Source organism: Lygodium microphyllum, chromosome 14 (assembly GCF_053477565.2).
Source record: "Lygodium microphyllum isolate KBCC chromosome 14, Lygodium_microphyllum_v1.1.10, whole genome shotgun sequence".
NCBI lineage: Eukaryota > Viridiplantae > Streptophyta > Polypodiopsida > Schizaeales > Lygodiaceae > Lygodium > Lygodium microphyllum.
The window spans coordinates 95,263,811-95,286,285 of record NC_141148.1 but is presented as its reverse complement, the minus strand read 5'-3'; the positions used below and the strand labels follow the sequence as shown (position 1 = coordinate 95,286,285).

The 22,475-nt window shown below is 44.1% G+C and overlaps 1 protein-coding gene across 3 annotated transcripts in view; it reads left to right on the top strand.

Moving 5' to 3' along the window:
- LOC148025873 (uncharacterized) overlaps positions 1-20,787 on the top strand; it is a 111,041-nt gene extending 90,254 nt beyond the window's left edge. For 2 of the 3 annotated variants that reach the window (XM_087693129.1, XM_087693131.1), the window contains 7 exons: positions 17,212-17,334; positions 17,474-17,557; positions 17,648-17,832; positions 18,239-18,377; positions 18,470-18,529; positions 19,688-19,750; positions 19,894-20,787. In XM_087693129.1, the coding sequence (XP_087549255.1) occupies positions 17,212-17,334; positions 17,474-17,557; positions 17,648-17,832; positions 18,239-18,377; positions 18,470-18,529; positions 19,688-19,750; positions 19,894-20,007 (768 nt within the window). In that variant the 3' untranslated portion in view covers positions 20,008-20,787. The remainder of the gene's footprint in view (positions 1-17,211; positions 17,335-17,473; positions 17,558-17,647; positions 17,833-18,238; positions 18,378-18,469; positions 18,530-19,687; positions 19,751-19,893) is intronic. The other variant, XM_087693130.1, reaches the window with a different exon arrangement.
- Positions 20,788-22,475: the final 1,688 nt, after the last annotated feature.

Sequence of the window (22,475 nt, the reverse complement as noted above, 5' to 3'; positions counted from 1 at the left end):
TTTCGACTATCTGGATTGGTCTTTCGTCGCTGAACTTATGTCGGCTATGGGCTTTGGTCCCCGGATGTCTTGTCTAATCTATACTGTTAGCGCTGCGGCATCTTCGCGAGTCATGCTGAACGGAGGTGTTACTGAGCCATTTGTACTTGCCCGCTCCGTCAGACAAGGATGCCCTTTGAGCCCGCTATTCTTTGCCCTCGCGACACATCCAGTTCTTTCCATGTTATCCCATATGGTAGCCTCTTCTCGGTTGGCCGGTCTGTCGCTTCCTTCAGGCCACCACTTCATTAGCCAATCCCTGGCGGATGATACTTTTATGATTTTGCGGGCGGACAAGGACAACCTCAAGCGCGCATTGGATGTTTGGGGCATCTTTGGGCAAGCCTCCGGCCTTCGCATCAATGCGCTCAAATCAGCCATTCTCAGCTGCACGGAGTCGGATTTACAGTCCTTAGACTGGCAGGGTCTGGTTGTTCCTCGTGGCTCCATTGTCAGGCACCTTGGGTATCCTTTGGGTGTCGACGTTCCACCAAAGCAGCTTCTGCAGTGGATTTCTCAGAAAATGGTGGCCAAGTTTATGTATTGGAAATCTCAAGCCTGGCCCTTCCATATTCGTCTCAAAGTGGCCCAGACAATTATGCTGCCAATGCTGACATATTTTTTGCCATTATTGCCCTGGACTACTACCACTCTCAATGCTCTTACTCAGTCTATTCGCTTCATGCTATGGAAGAAGGACTCATTGCATGCAGGTATCTCGTGGATTTCGTGGTCGCATGCCTGCACCCCTAAACGCATGGGTGGCGGAGCTATTTTAGATGCCCAAATTCACATGCAGGCACTCCGTTGGTCTCTCTTCCGCGCCATGTGTTCGGATCATCATCCATGGGTCGATATAGCCCGTTATCTCCTTGAGAGCCATGGGCTTCTACATGGCAATACCCAAATCCGGACTTCTTGGTGGCATGTTCTTAATGCTGATTCGAGGTTCTCCAGTTCCTCTTCGTCGCTGCTCAATCATTTGGTATTTTCCTGGAAACGGGTCCTTCTAAAGGCTCAGTGGCATCCAGCGGAGGATCGCTTTACTACGAATTCTTTTCAATTGGAATTATTGGCAGTCTCGCGTTTACTTGCATGGGAAGGCAAAAATGAGCTTAGACCACAATTCAACCGGATGGCTCGTTTGGGCTTGTCTTCGGTCGCGGATGCCACCCTTGCTAGTCGCAATGTGCTTATCTCATTTCGTACAGCCAGGAGGCTTTACAGGATTCCGCGGGGATATAGGCCTTTATGGGAACAGCTTTTGCGTATGCTCCAGAGCAGACAACCCTTTCCTGCCCTTGCTTCAGATCATCCCTGGCAGGATTGGGACCTACAAGGCCGGCTGCCTTTAAGCAAAGCTTCTGCTAATCAAGTTTATCATATTCTGATCAAAGATCAACAATGGTTACTTACCAAAGCCAATGCTTTATGGGGCCTACGAAAATCCCGGTCCTGGTGGAGGGCAACTGTGATGGAGGGCTGGTTGAACAAGACCCCCTTCAAATGTAAAGTATTTCTTTGGAGAGTGATGATTGGTGGTCTTCCGCTTGCGTCGGCTCTTTCCAAGCGACGAATTTCCAATGGCAACTGTTTCTTTTGCACCACTGCGGTGGAATCAGCCCGCCACAGATTTATTTCTTGCCCTGTCGCAAAAAAAATCTGGTTCTTTTTGTCGGCTGTTTGGCAAGGAGCGGTTGGAGTCACGCTGCGCCCCTTTGATTGGGTTTTCGGGCAGCCCAAATACACCACTCCTGCACAGCCACATATGAAGCTCATGTATCATTTTCTTCGATATTGGGGTTGTTGGCATAACTGGACAATTAGGAATGCTTTTCTTTTTGACTCCGCCTATAATGTTCAGCGACATATTGCGAGGCTTAAGGGCCTTTTGTATTGGCAGTTAGATCTTCTCCGGCATTCTGATTTGCTCTCTAGGGAGGACTTCCGTCCCTGGCTTATGGCTATTTCATCTGCCCCCTTGCCATAACTTTGTAACATGTAGCACTTAGCCCATCTTTACATGATGGCCTGGATTGGCGTCATGTATCTTGTAATCAAGTTATCTTGTACTTTTTTTCGTAATTAATACAATTACCTTTTACGAAAAAAAGAGAGAGAGAGAGAGAGAGAGAGAGAGAGAGAGAGAAGCGCGATGGCGGATCGTGGTCGTGGGCGTCTGTCCTTCGTCGGGTGAGCTCGTTCGTCGCCTTTCCGTCACGTGGCCCTGCGCCTCTGCCGTCTCGCCCCTGCGCGTCGCCCTATTTCGTCCCGCCCTGTCGGCTGCCTGTCGTGCCACCATGTCTGCAGCCGCCCCGTCGCCCTGTCGTCGCCTGTAACCGCCCCCGTGTCGTCCCCCGCAGGCTCGTCGCCTGCCTCTGGCGGCCCGTCAGCTGCGCCTCCAGCCCTTCTGTCGCCCGCTTGAACTGCGGGCTCTGCGCCTGGTTCACGCCCGTCCGCCTTGTGCGTCAGGGCTTCTGCCCCCGCTTGATTTCTGCCCACGCCTGATGTCCGCCCTTGCTGTAGGTCGCCCCCCTCGCCTGTCGGACGCTGCCCTCGCCAGTCAGCCACCGTGGTGGTCGCCCCAGACTTTTAACGCCTGCAACCTGTTCGTGTGACGTCCCTGAGGGTCGTCCTCCGCCGTGTGCGAAACCAGCTTACAGGGGTGCAGATTTCTAACTTAGCCGACAGTGATCTGCACTGTGCGTCAGTCCTCCTTCGAGATCAGCTCGTCATACAAGATGGCTGGTTTGGATCTGGATTTCATAGACCAAACGGTGGCAGCACTTGGCCCGGATTCTGATGCTGAGGAACCGGAGGATATGGTTCCGTGCACCGAAGAGATGCCCCCGGGTCCTGACATCCAGCCTGCGGGTAAACGTACCAAGCATACCTCGGAAGAGATAGGTGTTCTTCAGGATCGTTCCTATGCGCAGGTTGCTTCTGATTCTGTGGACTCTCAGGATGTGGACTGGGAGCATTTGCTGGAATTTGCCAACACTCTGCTTGGCGAATATGTTCAACATAATCAGGAAGCCTTTTCTGACTCTGCACCTGACGATGTTCTGGAAGCTACCGTCGACCCAAAAACTGTCCTACGCTCCTTTTCGGTGTTTTATGATCGCGCTGTGATACTCTTCTTCACTGGTCGAATCCCGCTGCTTTCCCGTATTCGCCAATGGCTGTAGAGTTTGCTACAAGGGGAATGTGTTGAAGAGATTTTTGTTGGGTCCCGGGGTTTTTTTGAGGTCCTCTTGAAAACTGAGACGCACTGTGCTGCTCTCCTGTCTAAACTGCCTTTGTTTTTTGATCGTCGGTTGGTTCATGTGGTTCCATGGCGCCCGATGGCAGATTTTCAGCGCCTGCTGCAACGTGAATGCCCTGTGTGGGTAGAAGTGGAAAATTGTCCGGCTGTTTATTGGCCGCTATTGAAGGATGCTATGGCCGCTGTGGGCACGGTTCTGGTCCCTCCCAGTCTCAGGGCTGTGAATCGTAACCGCTTGTGCATGTTATGGGACACTGCAAGGAAAAGGCCTGCTTGGTTACGCCTCAATTGCTCTGGCATGCATCTGTTACACTTTCGTTTGAAATGGGGCAATTTTGCAGGCCATTGCTTTTCCTGTGGACAGTTGGGGCATTTTATGGCCGAATGCCCAGAGCAGCAACACATTTCAGATGCGGGCCATGTTGCGCCGCCCATGGAAGATATGGTGTGTGATGCTTTGTCGCTGGATACTATCCACCCGCCCCAAGTTCTGGCCAAAGGTAAACAACAGGTTTCGGGTCTGGATTCCCATGTTACTGATTGGGTTGAAGTATGTGCAAAAAAAGGCAATAGGATTGTTGCTGGCATGGAGAGTACTGTGCCTACTACCTCACAAGATTCCATGCGTACATATATGCGCAGGAAGGAAATGTTGTCTTCCGAGCGCTCTGCTCCTCCTATGGTTTCCTCAGCCCCCCGTCCTCAGCCTGCCAGGAAAATGTATTCGGATCGTCTAAAGGGTCCACCTGCAAAGCTGGCTTTTGATACCAGAGGCAACGTCATTACCCCGTGGGACCGTCGTTATCCACGTTCCAACCCCAAGCCAACAGATATGCCGTCTACTTCCAAATCTGGTCCTCAGAACTCTTTTGCGGTGTTGGCGGATTTCTTGGATGAGGGAGTCCTGGACATTCTCGCCGACAAAGTCAAATCGAGGCAAGCTGTGCCTCGTACCTGATTTTGTTTTGCATACACATGAAAATAGCCACGTGGAATGCGCGAGGAATTTGTTCTCGACACAAACAACATGCCATGTGGACTGCATTGTATGAGAATCAGTGGGATGTCCTGGGCGCTGTTGAGCACAAGAGTCACGGTGACGCCGGAAAAGTTGTGGATTGCCATGGCTTTCGTTTGTTCTATGCAGGAACACAGGCCATGCATTATTCGGGTGTGCTCATGATTGTACATGCCAAATATCAGCCTGTTCTTATTAAACATGATGTTCATGGCCGCTTTTTGGTGGTTGAAATTTTATTCGAAGGGGAAATCTTATGGTTACTTGGCCTCTATGCTCCGAATGATTCGTTATCTTGCCGGGAGCTTTGGCAGACCTTGCAGACTTCCTTGTCACTTGGTAGACGGGGCTTCTTCATGGGGGATTTCAATATGTGTGTTGATTCTTCCCAGTCCACATCGGAGCACTCGGTAATGGATGCGCCGGAAAGTCGTATGTGGCATGAGTTGGCTCTTGCTGTTCTTACGCAAGATCTTTGGTCGTGGCTACACCCGTCTTCTACAGGGTTTACTTTCCATTCGGCCCAGTATGCAACAACATGGTTGCGGTTGGACCGTATATATATCATGCAGAATGATGATTTTCTTCCTGAGATGCTCGAAATAAAAGTGTTGCAGCAATATGCCTTGTTGGACCATTTCCCTCTGCAGTTCGAGTTGCTTGCACAACCCATTGCACCTTTCAAGCAATTTCTGGAGAGACTCCCTTTGCGTTTCAACTCGTCCTACTTGAAGCATGCAATTTTTCAGGGCTATATGCAGCAATTGCTTGACAGATTCTTCTTGGACTTTTCCTCTCAGGGCACTGCGTCATTTGAAAGATTGCTCTCTAATGTGCAGCGGGTTGCTCGGCAGTATGGGATCTATCATGCCTCTCTTTGTCGGCGCCGTCGACAGGCAGCGGAGGACCTGCTGGTTTTGGTTCGCTCTCTGCTGGTGGACACTCCGGATGATGCATTTCTGCTTGCCCTGGCCATGCGGGTGGCCGATCTTATTAAAGAATTCCAGTTAAAATCGTATCAGCAGGCCAAATTGCAACATCTGACAAAGACTTTGCAAGATAGTGCATGTCAGACCCATAAGTTCTTTCGAGCTCTCCACGCCTCTCTTGCTCGAGAGAATATGACCAGACTCGAGGATGCAGAAGGCCACCTTATCCTGGATCCACAGACTATTGTGCATATGTGCAGGAATTATTTCCGTGACCTTCTCGGTTTCGCTTCTCCACCTGGTCTCACCAATGAGTTTTTTGAAGCTTTCGCTACCCAACTGGCGAAACCATTGCAGGCTTTGTTTCAGCAAGTGTGGGAAACGGGGATCATGCCTTCCTCATGGAAACAAGGACTTATTAAACTGCTTCCAAAAGTTCCTTCGCCATCTAAGTTGACACAGTGGCGCCCAATTTCTTTGATGGGTTCAATGTACAAAATCTTTTCCAAAGTAATGGCGAATTGGCTCCATAAGCATCTCCCTGCCCTTGTGCACCCTCTCCAGTATGGTGTCATTAAGGGCCGAAATATTCTGCACAATGTTTTGAATGCTCAATTGGCAATTGATTATGCCAGGTATTCTAATCAGGAGGTAGTACTGATTCAACTGGACCTGGAAAAGGCTTTTGACTATCTGGACTGGTCTTTCGTTGCTGAACTTATGTCTGCTATGGGCTTTGGTGCTTGGATGTCTCGTCTAATCTACACCATTAGTGCTGCGGCGTCTTCGCGAGTCATGCTGAACCGAGGTGTTACTGAGCCATTTATCCTTGCCCGTTCTGTCAGACAGGGGTGCCCTTTGGGCCCTCTATTCTTTGCCCTTGCGACACATCCAGTCCTTTCCATGTTATCTCATATGGCCGCCTCTTCTCAGTTGGCCGGACTGTCGCTTCCTACAGGACAACACTTCATTAGCCAATCCCTGGCGGATGATACCTTTATGATTTTGCGTGCGGACAAGGATAACCTTCGAAAAGCATTGGATGTTTGGGGTCTCTTTGGTCAGGCGTCAGGCCTTCGTATAAATGCCCTCAAATCAGCCATTCTAAGCTGCACGGAGTCGGATTTGCAGTCCTTGGACTGGCAGGGTCTGGTTGTTTCTCGTGGCTCCATTGTCAGGCATCTTGGATACCCTTTGGGTGTTGATGTTTCCCCAAAGTAGCTTCTGCAGTGGATTTCTCAGAAAATGGTGGCTAAGTTTATGTATTGGAAGTCTCAGGCCTGGCCCTTCCATGTTCGTCTCAAAGTAGCCCAGATAATTATGTTGCCAATGCTCACATATTTCTTGCCATTGTTGCCCTGGACTACTACGACTCTGAATGCTCTTACTCAGTCTATTCGCTTCATGCTATGGAAGAAGGACTCATTGCATGCAGGTATTTCCTGGATCTCGTGGTCGCATGCGTGCACCCCCAAACGCATGGGTGGCGGAGCTATTTTAGATGCCCAAACTCACATGCAGGCACTCCGTTGGTCTCTTTTCCGCGCCATGTGCTCGGATCATCATCCGTGGGTCGCTATAGCCCGTTATTTCCTTGAGGGCCATGGGCTTCTGCATGGCAATACCCAAATCTGGAGTTCTTGGTGGCATGTTCTTAATGCTGATTCGCGGTTCTCCAGTTCTTCTTCATCGCTGCTTACTCATTTGGTATGTTCCTGGAAACACGTCCTTCAAAAGGCTCAGTGGCATCCAACGGAGGATCGCTTAGCTACTAACTCTTTTCAATTGGAATTACTGGCAGTCTCGCGTTTACTTTCGTGGGAAGGTAAACATGAGCTTAGACCACAATTCAACCGGATGGCACGTTTGGGCTTATCTTCGGTTGCGGATACCACCCTTGCCAGTCGCAATGTGCTTATATCGTTTCGTACAGCTAGGAGGCTTTTCAGGATCCCTCGTGGATATAGGCCTTTATGGGAACAGCTTTTGACGGTGCTCCAGAGCAGACAACCCTTTCCTGCCCTTGCTTCGGATCATCCCTGGCAGGATTGGGTCCTACAAGGCAGGCTGAATTTGAGCAAAGCTTCTGCTAACCAAGTGTATCATCTTCTGATTAAAGATCATCAATGGCTAGTTACTAAAGCGAATGCTTTATGGGGATTGCGTAAATCCCGGTCATGGTGGAGGGCAACTGTGATGGAGGGCTGGTTGAACAAGACACCCTTTAAATATAAAGTCTTTCTTTGGAGAGTGATGATTGGTGGTCTTCCGCTTGCTTTGGCTCTTTCCAAGCGACGAATCTCCAATGGCACCTGTTTCTTTTGCACCACTACTATGGAATCCGCCCGCCACCGATTTATTTCTTGCCCCGTCGCTAAGAAAGTCTGGTTATTTTTGTCGGCTGTTTGGTGAGGGGTGGTTGGTATCACCCTGCGCCCCTTTGATTGGGTTTTTGGCCAGCCCAAATACCCTACTCCCGCACAGCCACATATGAAGCTCATGTATCACTTTCTTCGATATTGGGGCTGCTGGCATAACTGGACCATTCGGAATGCTTTTCTGTTTGACTCCGCCTATAATGTTCAGCGGCATATTGTGAGGCTTAAGGGCCTCTTGTATTGGCAGTTAGCTCTTCTCCATCGTTCTGATTTGCTCTCTACGGAGGACTTCCGTCCCTGGCATATGGCAATTTCCTCCGCGTCCTTGCCATGACATTGTAACTTGTAGTACTTAGAACCTCTTCACATGATGGCTTAGATTGTCGTCATGTATCTTGTAATCAAGTAATCTTGTATTTTTTTCGTAATTAATATAATTACCTTTTACGAAAAAGAGAGAGAGAGAGAGAGAGAGATTAACGTCTCTAACAGGCCAGAATGGCTTATGAGACCATAACCAATACAACTGGTATCATTATCTTTGAAGAAGAGATGAAATTTATGTGTAGATCTACATGGTAGATTGGAATATGAGAGAGAGAGAGAGAGAGAGAGAGAGAGAGAGAGAGAGAGAGAGAGAGAGAGAGAGAGAGAGAGAGAGAGAGAGAGAGAGAGAGAGATTGCTGGCCCGAGCGAAAGCTTTGCTTAATAATAACTATTAATCTCATGAGCTTTTACACCAAAAATATGTTTGGGAAAATATTGTGCGTTAGCTGGATGAGCCAAGGTGATATGGTTATTGAACATGTCTCCATTATTCAAATGTGCATTGACTATTATAAATCTTTGTTGGGTCCACAAGAGATTCTTTTTGATTTTGTTTTCTGTGCTCGTCAATATATTTGTGACTTGGTTAGTAGTCAGGTTAAGCTTAAATGTGGTAATTTGATAGAGGTTGGTATCTCAGAGGCTGAAGTAGAGGATGTACTGTCCCATTTACCATGTAGGAAAAGCCTTGGCTAGGATGGGCTTCCTAATGAGCTGTTTTCAGCCGATGTTGAGCAGCTTAAGGACCCATTAACTCTCTTGTATCAGCAAGTTTGGAATTTTGGTTCGATGTCTTCAGATTGGAAGATTGCAGTAATTCAGTTGTTGCCCAAGGTTCCTTCTCTGACTTCCTTGAAACAATGGAGACACATTTCTGTCATGGGTTCTTTGTGTAAAATCTTTTCTAAAATCATTGCCAATAGATTGCAGAAAGTATTCCCGCACTTGGTTCATTTACGTCAATATGGTTTCATTAAGGGACGTAATATCATGCATAACATTTTGAATGTTCAATTGGGGATTGATTATGCCAAAGTCTTTGGTCAGCAGGTTGTTATGCTTCAGCTTGATCTTGAAAAGGTATTTGATCATGTCAGTTGTTTTGCGACAGCTGATGTCTACCATAGGCTTTGGTCCTCGCATGACTTCTCTTGTTGATACTATTAGTCAGGGTGCTGTGGCATGCATTGTACTAAATGGGGGGATCACTGATGAAATTGCCTTGTCTTGTTCTCTTTGAAAAGGCTGCCCTCGTAGTCCTTTGCTATTTGCCTTGGTCATTTACCCAATGCTCTCTTTGTTGGATAAGTTGGTTGATCAAGGCGAGATTGTTGGTTTGTCTCTTCCCAGTGGTGCCCAACTTTTGGGTCAATCTTTGGCTGATGATTCCTTTAGGTTTCTCAAGGCTAATGGACTAATGCAAGTTGGGCAATGGCTACGTGGAATCTCTTTGCTTTAACTTCAGGACTTCATATTAATGCCTAAAAATCTACATTGATTTCTTATACGGAGAGTGATTTGCAAGCTTTGGGTTGGCAAGGAGTTGTGATTTCTAAAGGAGATATTATCTGATACTTGGGTTATCCTATTGGTGTGGATGTAGCGCTTCCCGCCTTGCTTGATTGGATTCATCCCGTATACATGATTGGTTTATGTACTGGAAATCTCAAGGCTGACCTCTTGATGTGAGACTTAAAGTTGCTCAATGCATCATGATTAGTATGACCTTGTTTTTTCTACCCTTAGTTCCTTGAACTAAGAAGTCTCTTTTGGAATTGGTTCAACCTATCCGGTTCATGTTGTGGAAAAAAAAAAGGAATCATTTGGGCCAATTATGGATTTCTTGGTAGCATGTAACTACTCCTAAAAGGATGGGGGAAGTAGCTTTATTCGATGTTAGTTTCCATATGGTTGCTTTGAAATTTTTACTTTTGCAGGCTTTATGTGTGCATAGTCATCCTTGGACAGATATTGAAAAATTTTTCATTGAAAAGACTAGTATCTCGCATAGTCGCACGGTTATTCAAGTTTTTTGGTGGCATGTTTTGAATTCCAGAGGCCTATTAAGGTCTTCTAGTCTTTTATCCTTTCTCATTTGATTGCATCTTAGTAAGAAATTTTGTGTTTCATTGTTTGGCACCCTCTTGATCTTCATAAGAAGAAGAATTTGCTGCAAGGAGAAGTGCTAACTATCTCCAGGTTGTTGGACTGGCTTGATAAAGACATGCAGTGAGATAAGTTTAATTGGATGGCTCGCTTGGAGTTGTAGACAGTTCATGATGGTGTCGTTCCTGGGCAGCCTCATCTTTATTCTTTTCGGCGCATTCGTCAGTTCTCTCGGGTGCCTCATGGCTATCATGACATTTGGTCATCCTTACAAGAGTAGCTTTCGAGATACTCTCCATTGTCTGCTTTACAACTCTGGTCTCCTTGTTGGGATTGGATGTTTGTGCTACTTGATGATTTATGAGAACATGTCAGCTAATTAGATCTATCATTAGATGGTCGAGGTCAAGAGATGGGCCATTGGAAAGGCCAATAAAATATGGCATATTCAGGATAGCAAAAAAAGTGGCAGGAAAGATTTCTTCAACTCTGGAAGTCTAAGGCTCCTCATCAAGGTAAAGTTTTCATGTGGAGGTTGCTTATTGGGGGTCTTCCAACTGGGGACGTCTTGCATGCTCATAAGATCTCCTATGGTCACTGTGTATTTTGCACTACATGCGATGAGACATTGCTTCATCTCTTCGTCTCTTGCCCTGCTGCTTGATAGAGTTGGAGTTTTGTTTTTCGTGTGTGGTCCTCAGTGACTTAGCAGTGGATATTAGTTCGTTCGTGGATCATGTTAATGATGTCTTCTATGTCCGCCTTGCAATTAGATCATTCTTGCCTTTTTTGTTTTCTTAGATGGACAGCTGTGTGGCATATTTGGCATACTTGGAATGTCTTTATTTTTTATTCTACCTCCGGTATCCATGGTCATGTGGCCGGTGTTCATGGTTTATTGTTATGGCAGATCTCCTCTATGGTTTTAGTTGACATGGTTCTTCTTGACATTGCTACTTCTTGGTTGGATATTGTTTGCTCCACTCCGGCTGTCCTTTTTGTGTGATATTTGTGTGTTATGGTCTTAGAGGCCTTTCAGCTTGATTTATGTTTGTTCTGTTTTTCTTAGTTGACCTAATGGTCTGATGTAAATATTGCCATTTAACTCAATTATCTTCATATAAGAGAGCAACTTTGGGTCTCTATTGCTTGCTATTTTCTTTAGGACCGGGGCGTTGTGCATGGGAACACTAGAATCCTGTGCTCCTAGTGGCATGTGCTCAACACTGATCAGCTAGTTATTGTACCATCTTCTCTTCTATTACCTCATTTGGTGTGCTCATGAAAGGTGGTGTTTTAGAAGGTGATTTTGGCATCAAAATCGATTGTATGCCAACTCTTTGTAGGACAAATTGTTGATTGTTTCTATGCTAGTCTTTTGGGAAGGACAACAAGATGATCACACTAGGTTTAGTTGGATGGCATGAGTAGGAATAGTTTCGATTGTTGATGTTACACTTTTGAGATGAGGTGTCTTGATGTCCTTTCGCATTTCCGATGGATCTTTTGGATCCCCTATGGATATGTTGGTTTCTAGGACATGCTTTCTTTGCATTTGCAAGATTGGCAGTCTATCCCTAGACTCGCCCAAGGCAACATTGAGGACTCACGGACTGGGTGTGTTTGAAGGATACTTTTGTTAACCAGAATGATCATATTTGTTAGGGATCATCATTGGGTGACAGTTGAAGCTAGTTTGGTCAAGGGCTAGATGAAAATGATAGTGATGAAATACTCAAGAGGGACAACAGAATCTCATAAACTCAAAAATGACCACTAATACAAAGATGAGGGCAGTACTACTGCCAAGAGTCATGACTTAGGACAAAAGAGACATCTTTGCCACTATTATAGCACTTAGGATGGTTGGTTGAAGGGACACATAGAAAATCCAATAGTCGAGCTTGATCCCTCTCACTTTTTTCTTGGGCAGGTCTCTCCCTTATATAGCTTGCTATCTATTGTGATATTCTCTCCATTCATGCGCCATGCCAATGATCTTAACTACTCCTATACCCATCGGCTCATTAATGCACCATTGGTGGCCCTTGCTTTGAATGCCACTAACTATCGCCACCTTTAACATGCCCATATGAGGCTTGATGCTACTTTCACTTTTGCTTAACAGGTATTCCCTACCATAGTTTGCAGGTCCTCCCATCATTCTTGTAGCATTTGCCCTACTTTCTATACTGTGTGCCCAATCTGGCACATTATGTTAGCCACACACCTTCTATTGCTTGAAAATGTACCTCCACACCTGAATCCAATAAATACTGATTAGAATTATTACACACAGGTGACACGATGATGAACATGGATGCCAAGGTGAACACCCTTGAGAAAGCACTAAAATGCTGTTTACTAATGCAAAACAAACCATGGACAACAACATTAACCAGGTGTGGCGCTGTTTATTAGACAAAGTCACAAAACTTAGAATGAACTTGAAGAATGGAGAAATGAGACATTAGGGCACCATCCGAGGGTCAAGAGGAGTGACAATATTGATTAGACTGCATCGTGATATGGAACCCTCATGTGTGATATATGTGGATCAAAGTAGAGGTCTTCTAAGATGGGATGCTATATGTTATGCTCTATTACTTTTCCCTGAGGGAATCGAGATATGCTGCCGGGGAGCCTCGGTAGCAGGAGTGAGAGACTGATGGAGGAGCAAAGGGGGAGTCCCCTTTTATAGATGCTTTAGATGAGATTGTATACTATTCCAAACTGGGAGAGATTCTCTTAGAGAAGATTTTAATGCGAGGATGGAGATCAACAATGTGACATAGATGGTTTTGAGGATCTAGGGCACCTATAGGTGATGGATGTAGAGGATGCATGCATAGGCATGGTATAAGTTGGGAGTGGAGGAGATAACACTTGATATGGTGAGTGCCTACTAGAGTTCCTTCAAGCCCACTGGTTTGAGCACAGTCAATTACATACTAGGCTCCATTGAGATGATGGAGCTAGTTAGTTCCCTCACCATCCCCCTTTCCCTGATTGGAGTTGATCATACGTACTTGTCCCTTGCCATGTCGACCTTCCTATCCCCACAGATTCCAACGATGGCTCCCACCCAACCCACCACTTTCTATTTCACACACAAATAGAAGGTGAGATATACAATCATCACTTTTGTAACGGACTCACATAGTTTGAGTATTCTTACCTCCTAGCTCACCTTCATCTTGCACTTAGCTTCTCTCCAAAGCTTCCTACACTCCACACACACAAGTAGACTTACATGACTTGGGACCATGCCCCAGGATAGGAGATACAATGATGAGTGCATGGAGCTGTATAGACATCTTTGGATCTTGAGAGGGCTACGGTCTATTATAGAGGAGGGGGCTTGCAAGTAGATGTGAGGATCTTGACTCAAAGTGAAATATAGGCATATGAGGAGGCACGGTATTGGGATCTATATTACTTATTCATGAGCAAAGATGTTACTGCTATAGACTATAGGAGCCATGACACTCTACGCCCATCAAGGACTTGAAGATATGACACACTACACCTCTAGGTAGAGAGACTATATGATGTACCACACTAGCCATTGATTTCTCACCCCTATTAGAGCCTTGTCCTGTCTCATCCACTTTCTTGACACATGATATGGTAAGGAGAGTGATAGAGTGCCTACAACATGGACAATGGATGGATACACAGGTATATAGAGTGAGCACTTCATTTATGCAGCGCACATTTTGACTCTTCTCCTTGCCTTTACGTTTGATAGAGCCATGCATACCATCATGTCTATCTAGTGTCCACGAGTTTGGAGATCCCCTAGATGGTGGTAGCTATAGAACCATCATGGTGGGCCACACATTGGCCAAGATATATGGAGGAGCAATGGAGACAGAATCGAATGCCTATGTAGAACGAAAAGAAAGATCTATTAACTTCTCTAAAAGGCCAGAGTGGCCTATGAGACCATAACCAATACAACTGGTGTCATCATCTCTCATCAGATAAGAAGAGATAAAATTTATGTGTAAGTTTACATGGTATATTGGAATTAGAATAATGGAAACTGAAAATTTGGTAAAAACTAAGTTTAAAAAGATCAAGAGTGTAGGGTATCTCCCCCTTAGTCTATGGAATCCACCAAGACTTTGCAAGCTACCTCTGACTTAGTCATTGTGTCAATCTGCCTCTGTAACGAGCAATCGTGATGCGAATGTGGCGCATAAGGGCACGCCTATGTTGTCGAGTAGGTACTCTAGGGAGTTGTGCTCTGCGTAGTGTTGTAGCTCTGTCAACTGTGATGCCTCGTGATGCTATATCTCGGCAACGCCTATCAGTAGGAGATGTAGTGTCTAGGTTGGTCGCGACTGGGGGTTCAGCTACGTTGAAGTAGTTTGTAACTGCTCTCTAGAGGGGTGGATGATGGTGGGGTCGCCTCCTATCTTGTAACAATAATGCTTTGCATCTTTGGAGCTCCAGCAAGAAAAGGCCCAAACATCTTTGGTCCTCATAGTCCATCACCCATCTTAGTGGTCCAAAGCCCTCCTTAAAGAGGCAATGATAGCGGCCTCGGATATCATAGTGTACAATACATCTACAAATGTAGTGCTTCTCAATCTTTGGCTCCCATCCACAAAGCTGGCACATCCTCTCATTGGCTGCAATATGGCTCCATCGACCTGTCTCAATCATCGGCTGATGCGATGAGGTGCGGATTTGACCAATAGCAACTTGGAGTCCATGGGAAAGTTGAGCATCCATGCATCTCAGCCTCACTATGAAGCTGTCATGAGAAAGTTGCAAGAAGTGACATTGGTATTGTGCCATTTTCGTGCCTAATGGGAAAGGGGGACTTGGACCAAGTCCTTTCTTTCTCCACTTTAGTGATGTTTTCCCTGATCACACTATTTAGCTCTGCACTACTGAGGCTCAAAGTAGGGCAGTCAAGGCTGTAATCAAACGATGGTAGTCTATCTGTACTCATGCCATGTAAATTCAGCCATGTGCTCATATGTGCATACCAACACTGTCTATCTCCCTCAGCTGCAAGCTGTCTTGAAGACTCCGGCGCTAGTCTAGGATATCAGTCTTTAGGGAGTTGCCATATCCTCTGGAGGAAAGTAATTGCTTGGAATAATGCCTCAACTAACAAGGGTGCAGCGCCTAATTCTGCCCGGATGTTCTCCTGTGGTATTGAGGCTTTTGTCCTTATCATACGTGCTATCATCATGACCAGCGGTCTTTCCATGTGTTCCCAGCCATCATAATGTTGTGCTTCTGGTTCATCACAGTCCATAAGTGGCATCCTCTAGTATGATAAAGGCTTGGGTCCCAAATGGCTGCCCCATAGAGTAGTGTGGGTGTAACCAAAGTGTCAAAAAGCCACAATTTGGTACGAGGCTCTTGAAACTGTATGTGTGCACATTGCCGCTCTAGAGTACGCAAAGCTGCATATGCCCGTGCAAGCCTAGCCTCTGAAGTCTCCTTCCATGAAAACTGTAGAGAGAGCACGACATGTTTGATCAAGATGGGGGTTCTCTACACTTGACCACATCTTTACCCTAAGAGGCACGATTGGGCATGGAAAAGTGAGAAAGAAGAGACTTTATTGTTGCTTTGTGGATTTCTGCAAAGCCTTTGATATAGTCCCATGAGATAGATTTTTGCAGAGGTTGCAAACACTATGGATCCTATTGGATATGATTTGGGGTATCTATGCACTATACAAGAGTGTTATAGGCCAAGTGAGATTCCTAGGAGAACTTTCAGACGTGTTCTTTAGCACCATTGGAGTGAAGCATGGATGTCCTCTTCCCTATACACTCTTTGGACTCTACATCGAGGAGATAGAAGACCACATCACTTCCTTTCGTTGATAGCCAATGCTTTGGCATTACAAATCTCTCGATTGGCTATTCACTTAGGCCTTGTAAAAGACTTTCACTTTGTTACATTTTGTACGACTTTGCATACTTTGTCTTGAGGGGATTCATCAATAGAGCCTTTGTGTTTGGTATCCCTCCACCCATGGTCCACATGCTACTTTGATCTCCTCAACTCTCTAGCATGTCACCCTCTCTTTGTAGGCGTTGTGTCTGTGGTCATTGTTTAGAAGGAATTAGTGAGTTGTGATTGTCACCCCCTCTTTGCAGTGTGCTTGCCTGTAGTAATGATGTGCAGAGCTTTTGAATCTCACCCAAGAGCTGGCCCAAGCAGTGCTGGTTTGGGGACTCCATGACTAGTCTAAGGGAGGTCTCTCTAAATAGTGTGAGGTATCTAGCCCGGATTGTACTGTAGCCTCTATATCTATAGATGTAGTGCTCCTTGCTCTTTACCTCCTCTTGGCATAGCCTGCAGATCCACTTGGCTTTGGGGATGTGGGCTGCTCTCTCAATCTTGATCTTGAGCTGATGAGAGTAGACCTTGAGCTAGTAGATGGCTACATGCATCTCGTGTGGCATGTATATGTCTAGGTATGCATGTCTCTCAACGAAACCACCTCCAAAAGCCTTGTCCTTGTAATATGACATCTTCAAGGGAAGAGGCTGCAAGGGTGAGATTCATGTATAATGTATGCGCAACCGGTAAAGATCGTAACGATTCTATCACATGATCAAGTTCCTCATTGTAAGAGAGGTGTGTGAGAGAACAATCTCCTTATAGTCTCCAAACCACCTTGTACCGTCTCCCATCCCCCTCGGAGAGTATGCATATGCAATGGATTTGTCCAATAGGTATTTGACTTTGCTACATTTGACTATCAAATATTAGTTTTGGACATGGAAAGGCACATCATGATTAAACAGGCATGCTTTGATTTTTTTTTTCTAGCAAATAGATGCGCATGTTCTCTTTAGCCATGTTCTACCCTAAAAGTAAGCTTTAAAGTTCTCCAGGCAAAAATAGTTTTTGCTATTTTTTGTAACAAAAGCAACTAGAATCACATTCTAGAACTTTATACAATGCTCCCTTGTTCCAGGTAAAAGGAGAAATTCTGATCCTTCGCAGCATAGTCCTCATCTATCAAATATCTTAGAAATATACTGTTCAGTAGCCCTTCAGTTCTTTTTCAGGAGAACTGTTTTTTTTGCCAATCATAGGTGGCTGTTTGGAAGCCTTTGTTTTAATGTGGTTAAAATGAGCTACCCTTTTCTTTCTGTCTTCCAGCCTTGCAAAGGAGTCTTGTTGTTTGGTCCTCCGGGGACAGGGAAAACACTTTTGGCTAAAGCTGTAGCTACAGAAGCTGGTGCTAACTTTATCAACATTTCGGCCTCTAGCATTACTTCAAAGGTAAAAAGAAACCACTCCTTATGTCTGAATTCATAGGTATTTCTGTATTACATGTGTGTGTGCTTAAGGTTTGCTAATGTCTTTTCCTTACACCCAAGATGAACTAATTAGTGTCTGGCTTTATTTTCCATGACCCCAGTACTACGGTGATGATGAGAAACTTGTGAAAGCATTGTTCGCACTTGCTAAAAAGCTATGCCCAGTTGTTATTTTTATTGATGAGGTAATTCTGTTGTGAATATGAATTTGCTTAAACAGACTTGTGTGTTTCACTGTTTCTCTTACTTCAGAAATGCTTGCCTGTATTAAACAGGTTGACAGCCTGCTTGGAGTTCGTGGGGGATCTTCTGAACATGAGGCAACTAGGAGAATAAAAAACGAATTCATGGCTGCATGGGATGGTCTTGAATCGAAAGATAATGAACGGATTCTTGTCCTCGCCACTACAAACCGTCCTTTTGATCTTGATGATGCTGTGATTCGCAGGCTACCTCGAAGGTTTCCTCCCCCCTTTGCTTTTGTTGCATTATTTTCTGGTGGTTTTGGAAAGCTGTGGAAAAGGGTGGGCGAAGGGCTGGCCCCTGGGGGTTTTGGAAAGCTGGGAAAAGGGCGGGTGCCCAAAGGGGGGGCGGTGGAGAACGACGGTGTGTTTGCAGGAAGATCTTTCTAATAGTGCATGTCTTTTTAATATCAACATCCAGTATTTTATCTATTCTTAGTGATACTTGGACTGCAAAAGCATGCAATTCTTGTTGGAGTTTGCTTTAATAGTTTATAGCTCAATAGCATTCTTAGTATGGACACTTAGGCATATGCATTTTGAGGTTTTATCCAAGCTGGGACATTCCTTTGAAAGGGAATGCGTGTTATATTGTACTCATCTCATCTGTGGCCTTTTAATCAGATTGTTAGTTGACCTCCCAAATGCTGAGAATCGGGAAAAAATACTACGCATCATACTGGCGAAAGAAGATTTGGACAACTCTTTTGATTATGGTGCACTGGCAGCTCAAACTGAGGGCTACTCAGGCAGTGATTTGAAGGTGGAATTGTTATAATCAAACTATTGTTTCACCATTCTTGTGGTTCCCCATTCACTGATGCATTTTACATGGTGTATTTGGGATATGCACAGAACCTGTGCATTGCTGCAGCCTACACACCAGTTCGAGAGTTTTTACGAGCTGAAGAACAGGTGCACATACCATGCATTGTATAATGAAAAGAGTTTTTAGTCAAGTACTTCAACTATATCGCAGTTTTCTGAAGGGAAATATGAATTTTCAAGTAAGCCTGCCTGGTCCTTCGTGTGTGTTTTTGGGGGGGGGGGGTGGGGACCGGGCAGGGGTGATCCTTTCTTTCCATATCAACAGTATCTCCAGTATCTAATCCACCTGAAAAATATAAGAAATATCAGGTTGGGGAGGAGGATCCAGATGTCTCGATTAGAGTGTACTAGCTGCTGCTGAGCATTTGCATAAACATGGCATTTCCTCACCCTTCTTGGCTGACTTGTGGAGGAGATTGGACGAGACCTTCATACGTAGGAAAATCTTTCTGTGGTGAGGAGCACAGAGGAGGTTGGCAATTGGCACATTGCTTAGTAATGGCACATTCTCAAGGAGAGACACGACAGTATGAACAGTACCTGGTAGCGCAAAGCAATTTCCATACCCAGGAAAACTTTCTGTGGTGAGGAGCACACAGGAGGTTCGCAGTTCACACATTGCTTAGTAATATCACATGATCCTCTCAAGTAGAGACACAACAGTATGAACAGTATCTATTAGTGCAAAGCAATCCTCTCAAATAGAGACACAATAGTATGAACAGTATTTGGTAGTGCAAAGCAATCCTTGGTGTGATGTGTGAATAGACACAAGAAAATGAAAAATATGTCATCCAACTTACCTGATAAGATCAATTCATAAAAATTGAAAACCCCCACCCCCTATCCACACCACCAAACAGGTTGAAAATTACAATTGGTGGGCTTCTTTCTGGGGTGGGTTTTATACATTGCTCAAAGGTTGAACAAATACCGCCTGTAGGCTTCTTCCCAGTGAGTCTGTGTACTTCAGTCATTTGTGTTCTTTGTGTGTTCAAAGTTCAACCAGTGCATTAATTGTAACTAGACTTATCAGATCTGAATTTATAAGTCCTCTGAATATCAAAAAGGTTCTTTTCACCTTTTTTTTTTTTTGGCTGCATAGTTAGTGCTTTGAATCTGAAGGAATAATATGAAATCAGGAAAGGCGGATATAGAAAATCAATGAATGTTTTACTGCCTCTCTAGTTGATTGTAATAAGAGGAAGACACCAGTGACTACTGATTTCTTAATTTTGATTGCAGGGAATGAACTGCACTGCAGTCAGGCCTTTATGCTTTGAGGACTTCATTCAGTCAAAAAACAAGGTTAGGATTTGACAATGGTGAAATGGGTCTATATGACAATGACTTTTTAAACTGGCTGCATCGTTTTTGCTGTTCCACAATGCTTGAGAACAGTGATTTGACTGACTGAGCATTTTTGTTTGTCCCTGCTCCATGTTTTGCAGATAGGAACATCCATAGCTTTTGATGCAGCAAGCATGGTCGAGCTAAGGCAATGGAATGACCAATACGGTGAAGGAGGCAGCAGGTCGCAAGTAAAATTTGGTTTCTCAAAGTGAGTCTGAAGATGATCCCTGCAGAGATTTTTGCTGAAGGTTGAAGATGCATGAATAAAAAGTATGCACAGCAGTTTACTGGTGAAAGCTTTTCAAAAACACAAGAAATAATGCCGAAAAATGCCAAAATTGCAGTTGCAAGTTGCAACTTCACCTGCCATGCAAAAGGCAGGTTGCTATCCATGGGAAATGAGCTCCAGTGAGAGAAAGGAGCTGCTATATTGCTGATGCTGAAGTTCCATCAGTTGAAAATGGAATGGGCAGTTGCTATTTGGTAGGTGTAAAGAGAAACCGTGTTTCAATAATGAAGTCACAATGGCTCTGTACAGTTCCTTGTTCTGATTGCCCTCACTGATGGAAGTCTTGCACAAATGGAATACTATGGTGCTAGAGGGCCCTCCGCACGTGAAATAGCTTACCAGTTTGCCTTGAAACTCTAGAAACTGAGTATTGCATCTCTAACTTTGCCCAAAGAGAAGTTACAGAAGGGCACAGTTTATAAATGTGAAGGTATAAATGAGAAAGGATTAAATGAGAAGGGCATAGGAACCTTGAATGTGAAGAGATTAAATCATTTTTTTGGGGGGACTGCTTTGCAAAATGGTGATATCAAAGGGATTTGTAAAGAGACAGTAAAGCAAAAAGATGTCAGCATATTTTAGCTACCCACTCAAGGCACCCCTGCTTAGCATAGGCAGAAACAAGGCAAGCGCTTATCATTTGAACCATGTAAACTTGCGACACTTTTCACTATACAACATGGCTTCCTCCACACGTTTCAAGGTTTCGGTCTCGCATGTAAAGCGAGGAATTCCTGAGTGACCTTCGTAAGTTGAAGTTAAAGAGTCTGGTTTGGCAGTCGCTTTTGTTTCTAAAAAGACTCCAGGTTTCTGTGTTGGAAGCAAATTCTGGTCTGGCATTGGGAATAAGGTTCAAGGATAAAAATAGTGGCCAGAATCATAATTGAGAGAGAGTGATCTTTTGGCTTGTCGCAGTTTGGTTAATAGATGTTTTGACAGTTCATTCCTTACTCTGCGAGTGCCTTGTTTTGTGCGATTGCATGCAAGCAAACCTCACTTTTTACTAACCCCGTTAGCATTAATTCTATCCTAGGCATTTGCTGAGACTCCTAAAAGCTTCAATTCAAACACAGTATCCTGACACTTGGATGCCACATGTTCATAATTGGGTAGGTACGATTTTCTCATAAACAAATAAATAAATAAATAAAGAGAGAGAGAGAGAGAGGTGGATGTTACTTTGGTGAAATGGATCATAGCAGCAAGAAATGGTAAGAAACAAAACATAAAAACATGTTCCTCCAGTTTCCTTCAACAAGGAGTATAATAAGAAAGCAAGTCTATTTATAAAGGGATTTTTTATAGTTTTAACTAGGGAAAGAGATTTTATATCTCTATGGTACATTCTCTTAAAATAAGAAAGGCTAATTAAGCATGACTAATACTACGTGAGAGTGAATTGATGGCAATATGTTACACATTTGTGATCCATTATTAACTCGTGTCAAAGTTAGCCTTTGGACAAGCTATATTATGGTTTAGATAGTAGCATTATGATTTGTATGTATCACACAGAAAATTGAGATAAACATGTTAATAACCCATGTATAATATGGAATGGCTCAAGTTGTAATAACAAGATTCTCTTTTAAAGACAGATTGACAAAGTGTTAATCCAAAATGGAGCATAATCTGTCATAGACAACTTATAAATGAGAAGTTTTGTAGTAATGGACTTTAGAAGCAAGAATAGACATTAGAGTAATAGAGTTCAATAACTAAACAAAATTCGAGAAAGTCTCATCCAAAATCTAAAAATTCTAATGAGCTACTACTTCGATTCATCATCATCATCATCATGTTTAAGATTGCTCAACACTTCTGTAAAAAAAGATGCCTTTTGGTTGCAAACAGTGAAATAAAAAAACTCTTGTTATTTATTATAAAAAATATGTTGTTTGAAGAAACATTTATAAGTTTCAAAATCAAAGAAATAGGTTTCTTTGTTGCTTTGAATTTGATGGTTCTAAAATTCTTATTCTTATAAAACGCTAGTTAGAATCAATGCAATGAACAATATTTTAGTTAGAACATTGGGACATAGATGAATGTTAGGGGACTTCTCAAATGTGTGTATGCTTATGGTGATTGTGCAATGCCTCAAAGTTGAAGGGATTGGTAGGGTCATAGTGTTTACTTAATGTTGAGTATGATATGGTACTCTTGAGATAGCTATGGCTAGAAAGACTAGCTTGGATGCCAATGCTTATGCATTTTGGGTACATATTGGTGGTGCACATAGGGTTGAGTATTCCTTGTAAAGAAGCTTTGCACAAAAAGGTGGGATGTAAATTGTACATGGAGTATCAGGCATGATGACTCAAATTAAGTTTTTGATATATAATATGTTGAGGCTTATCTTGATATCCACATTGGACAATGCTCATTTGA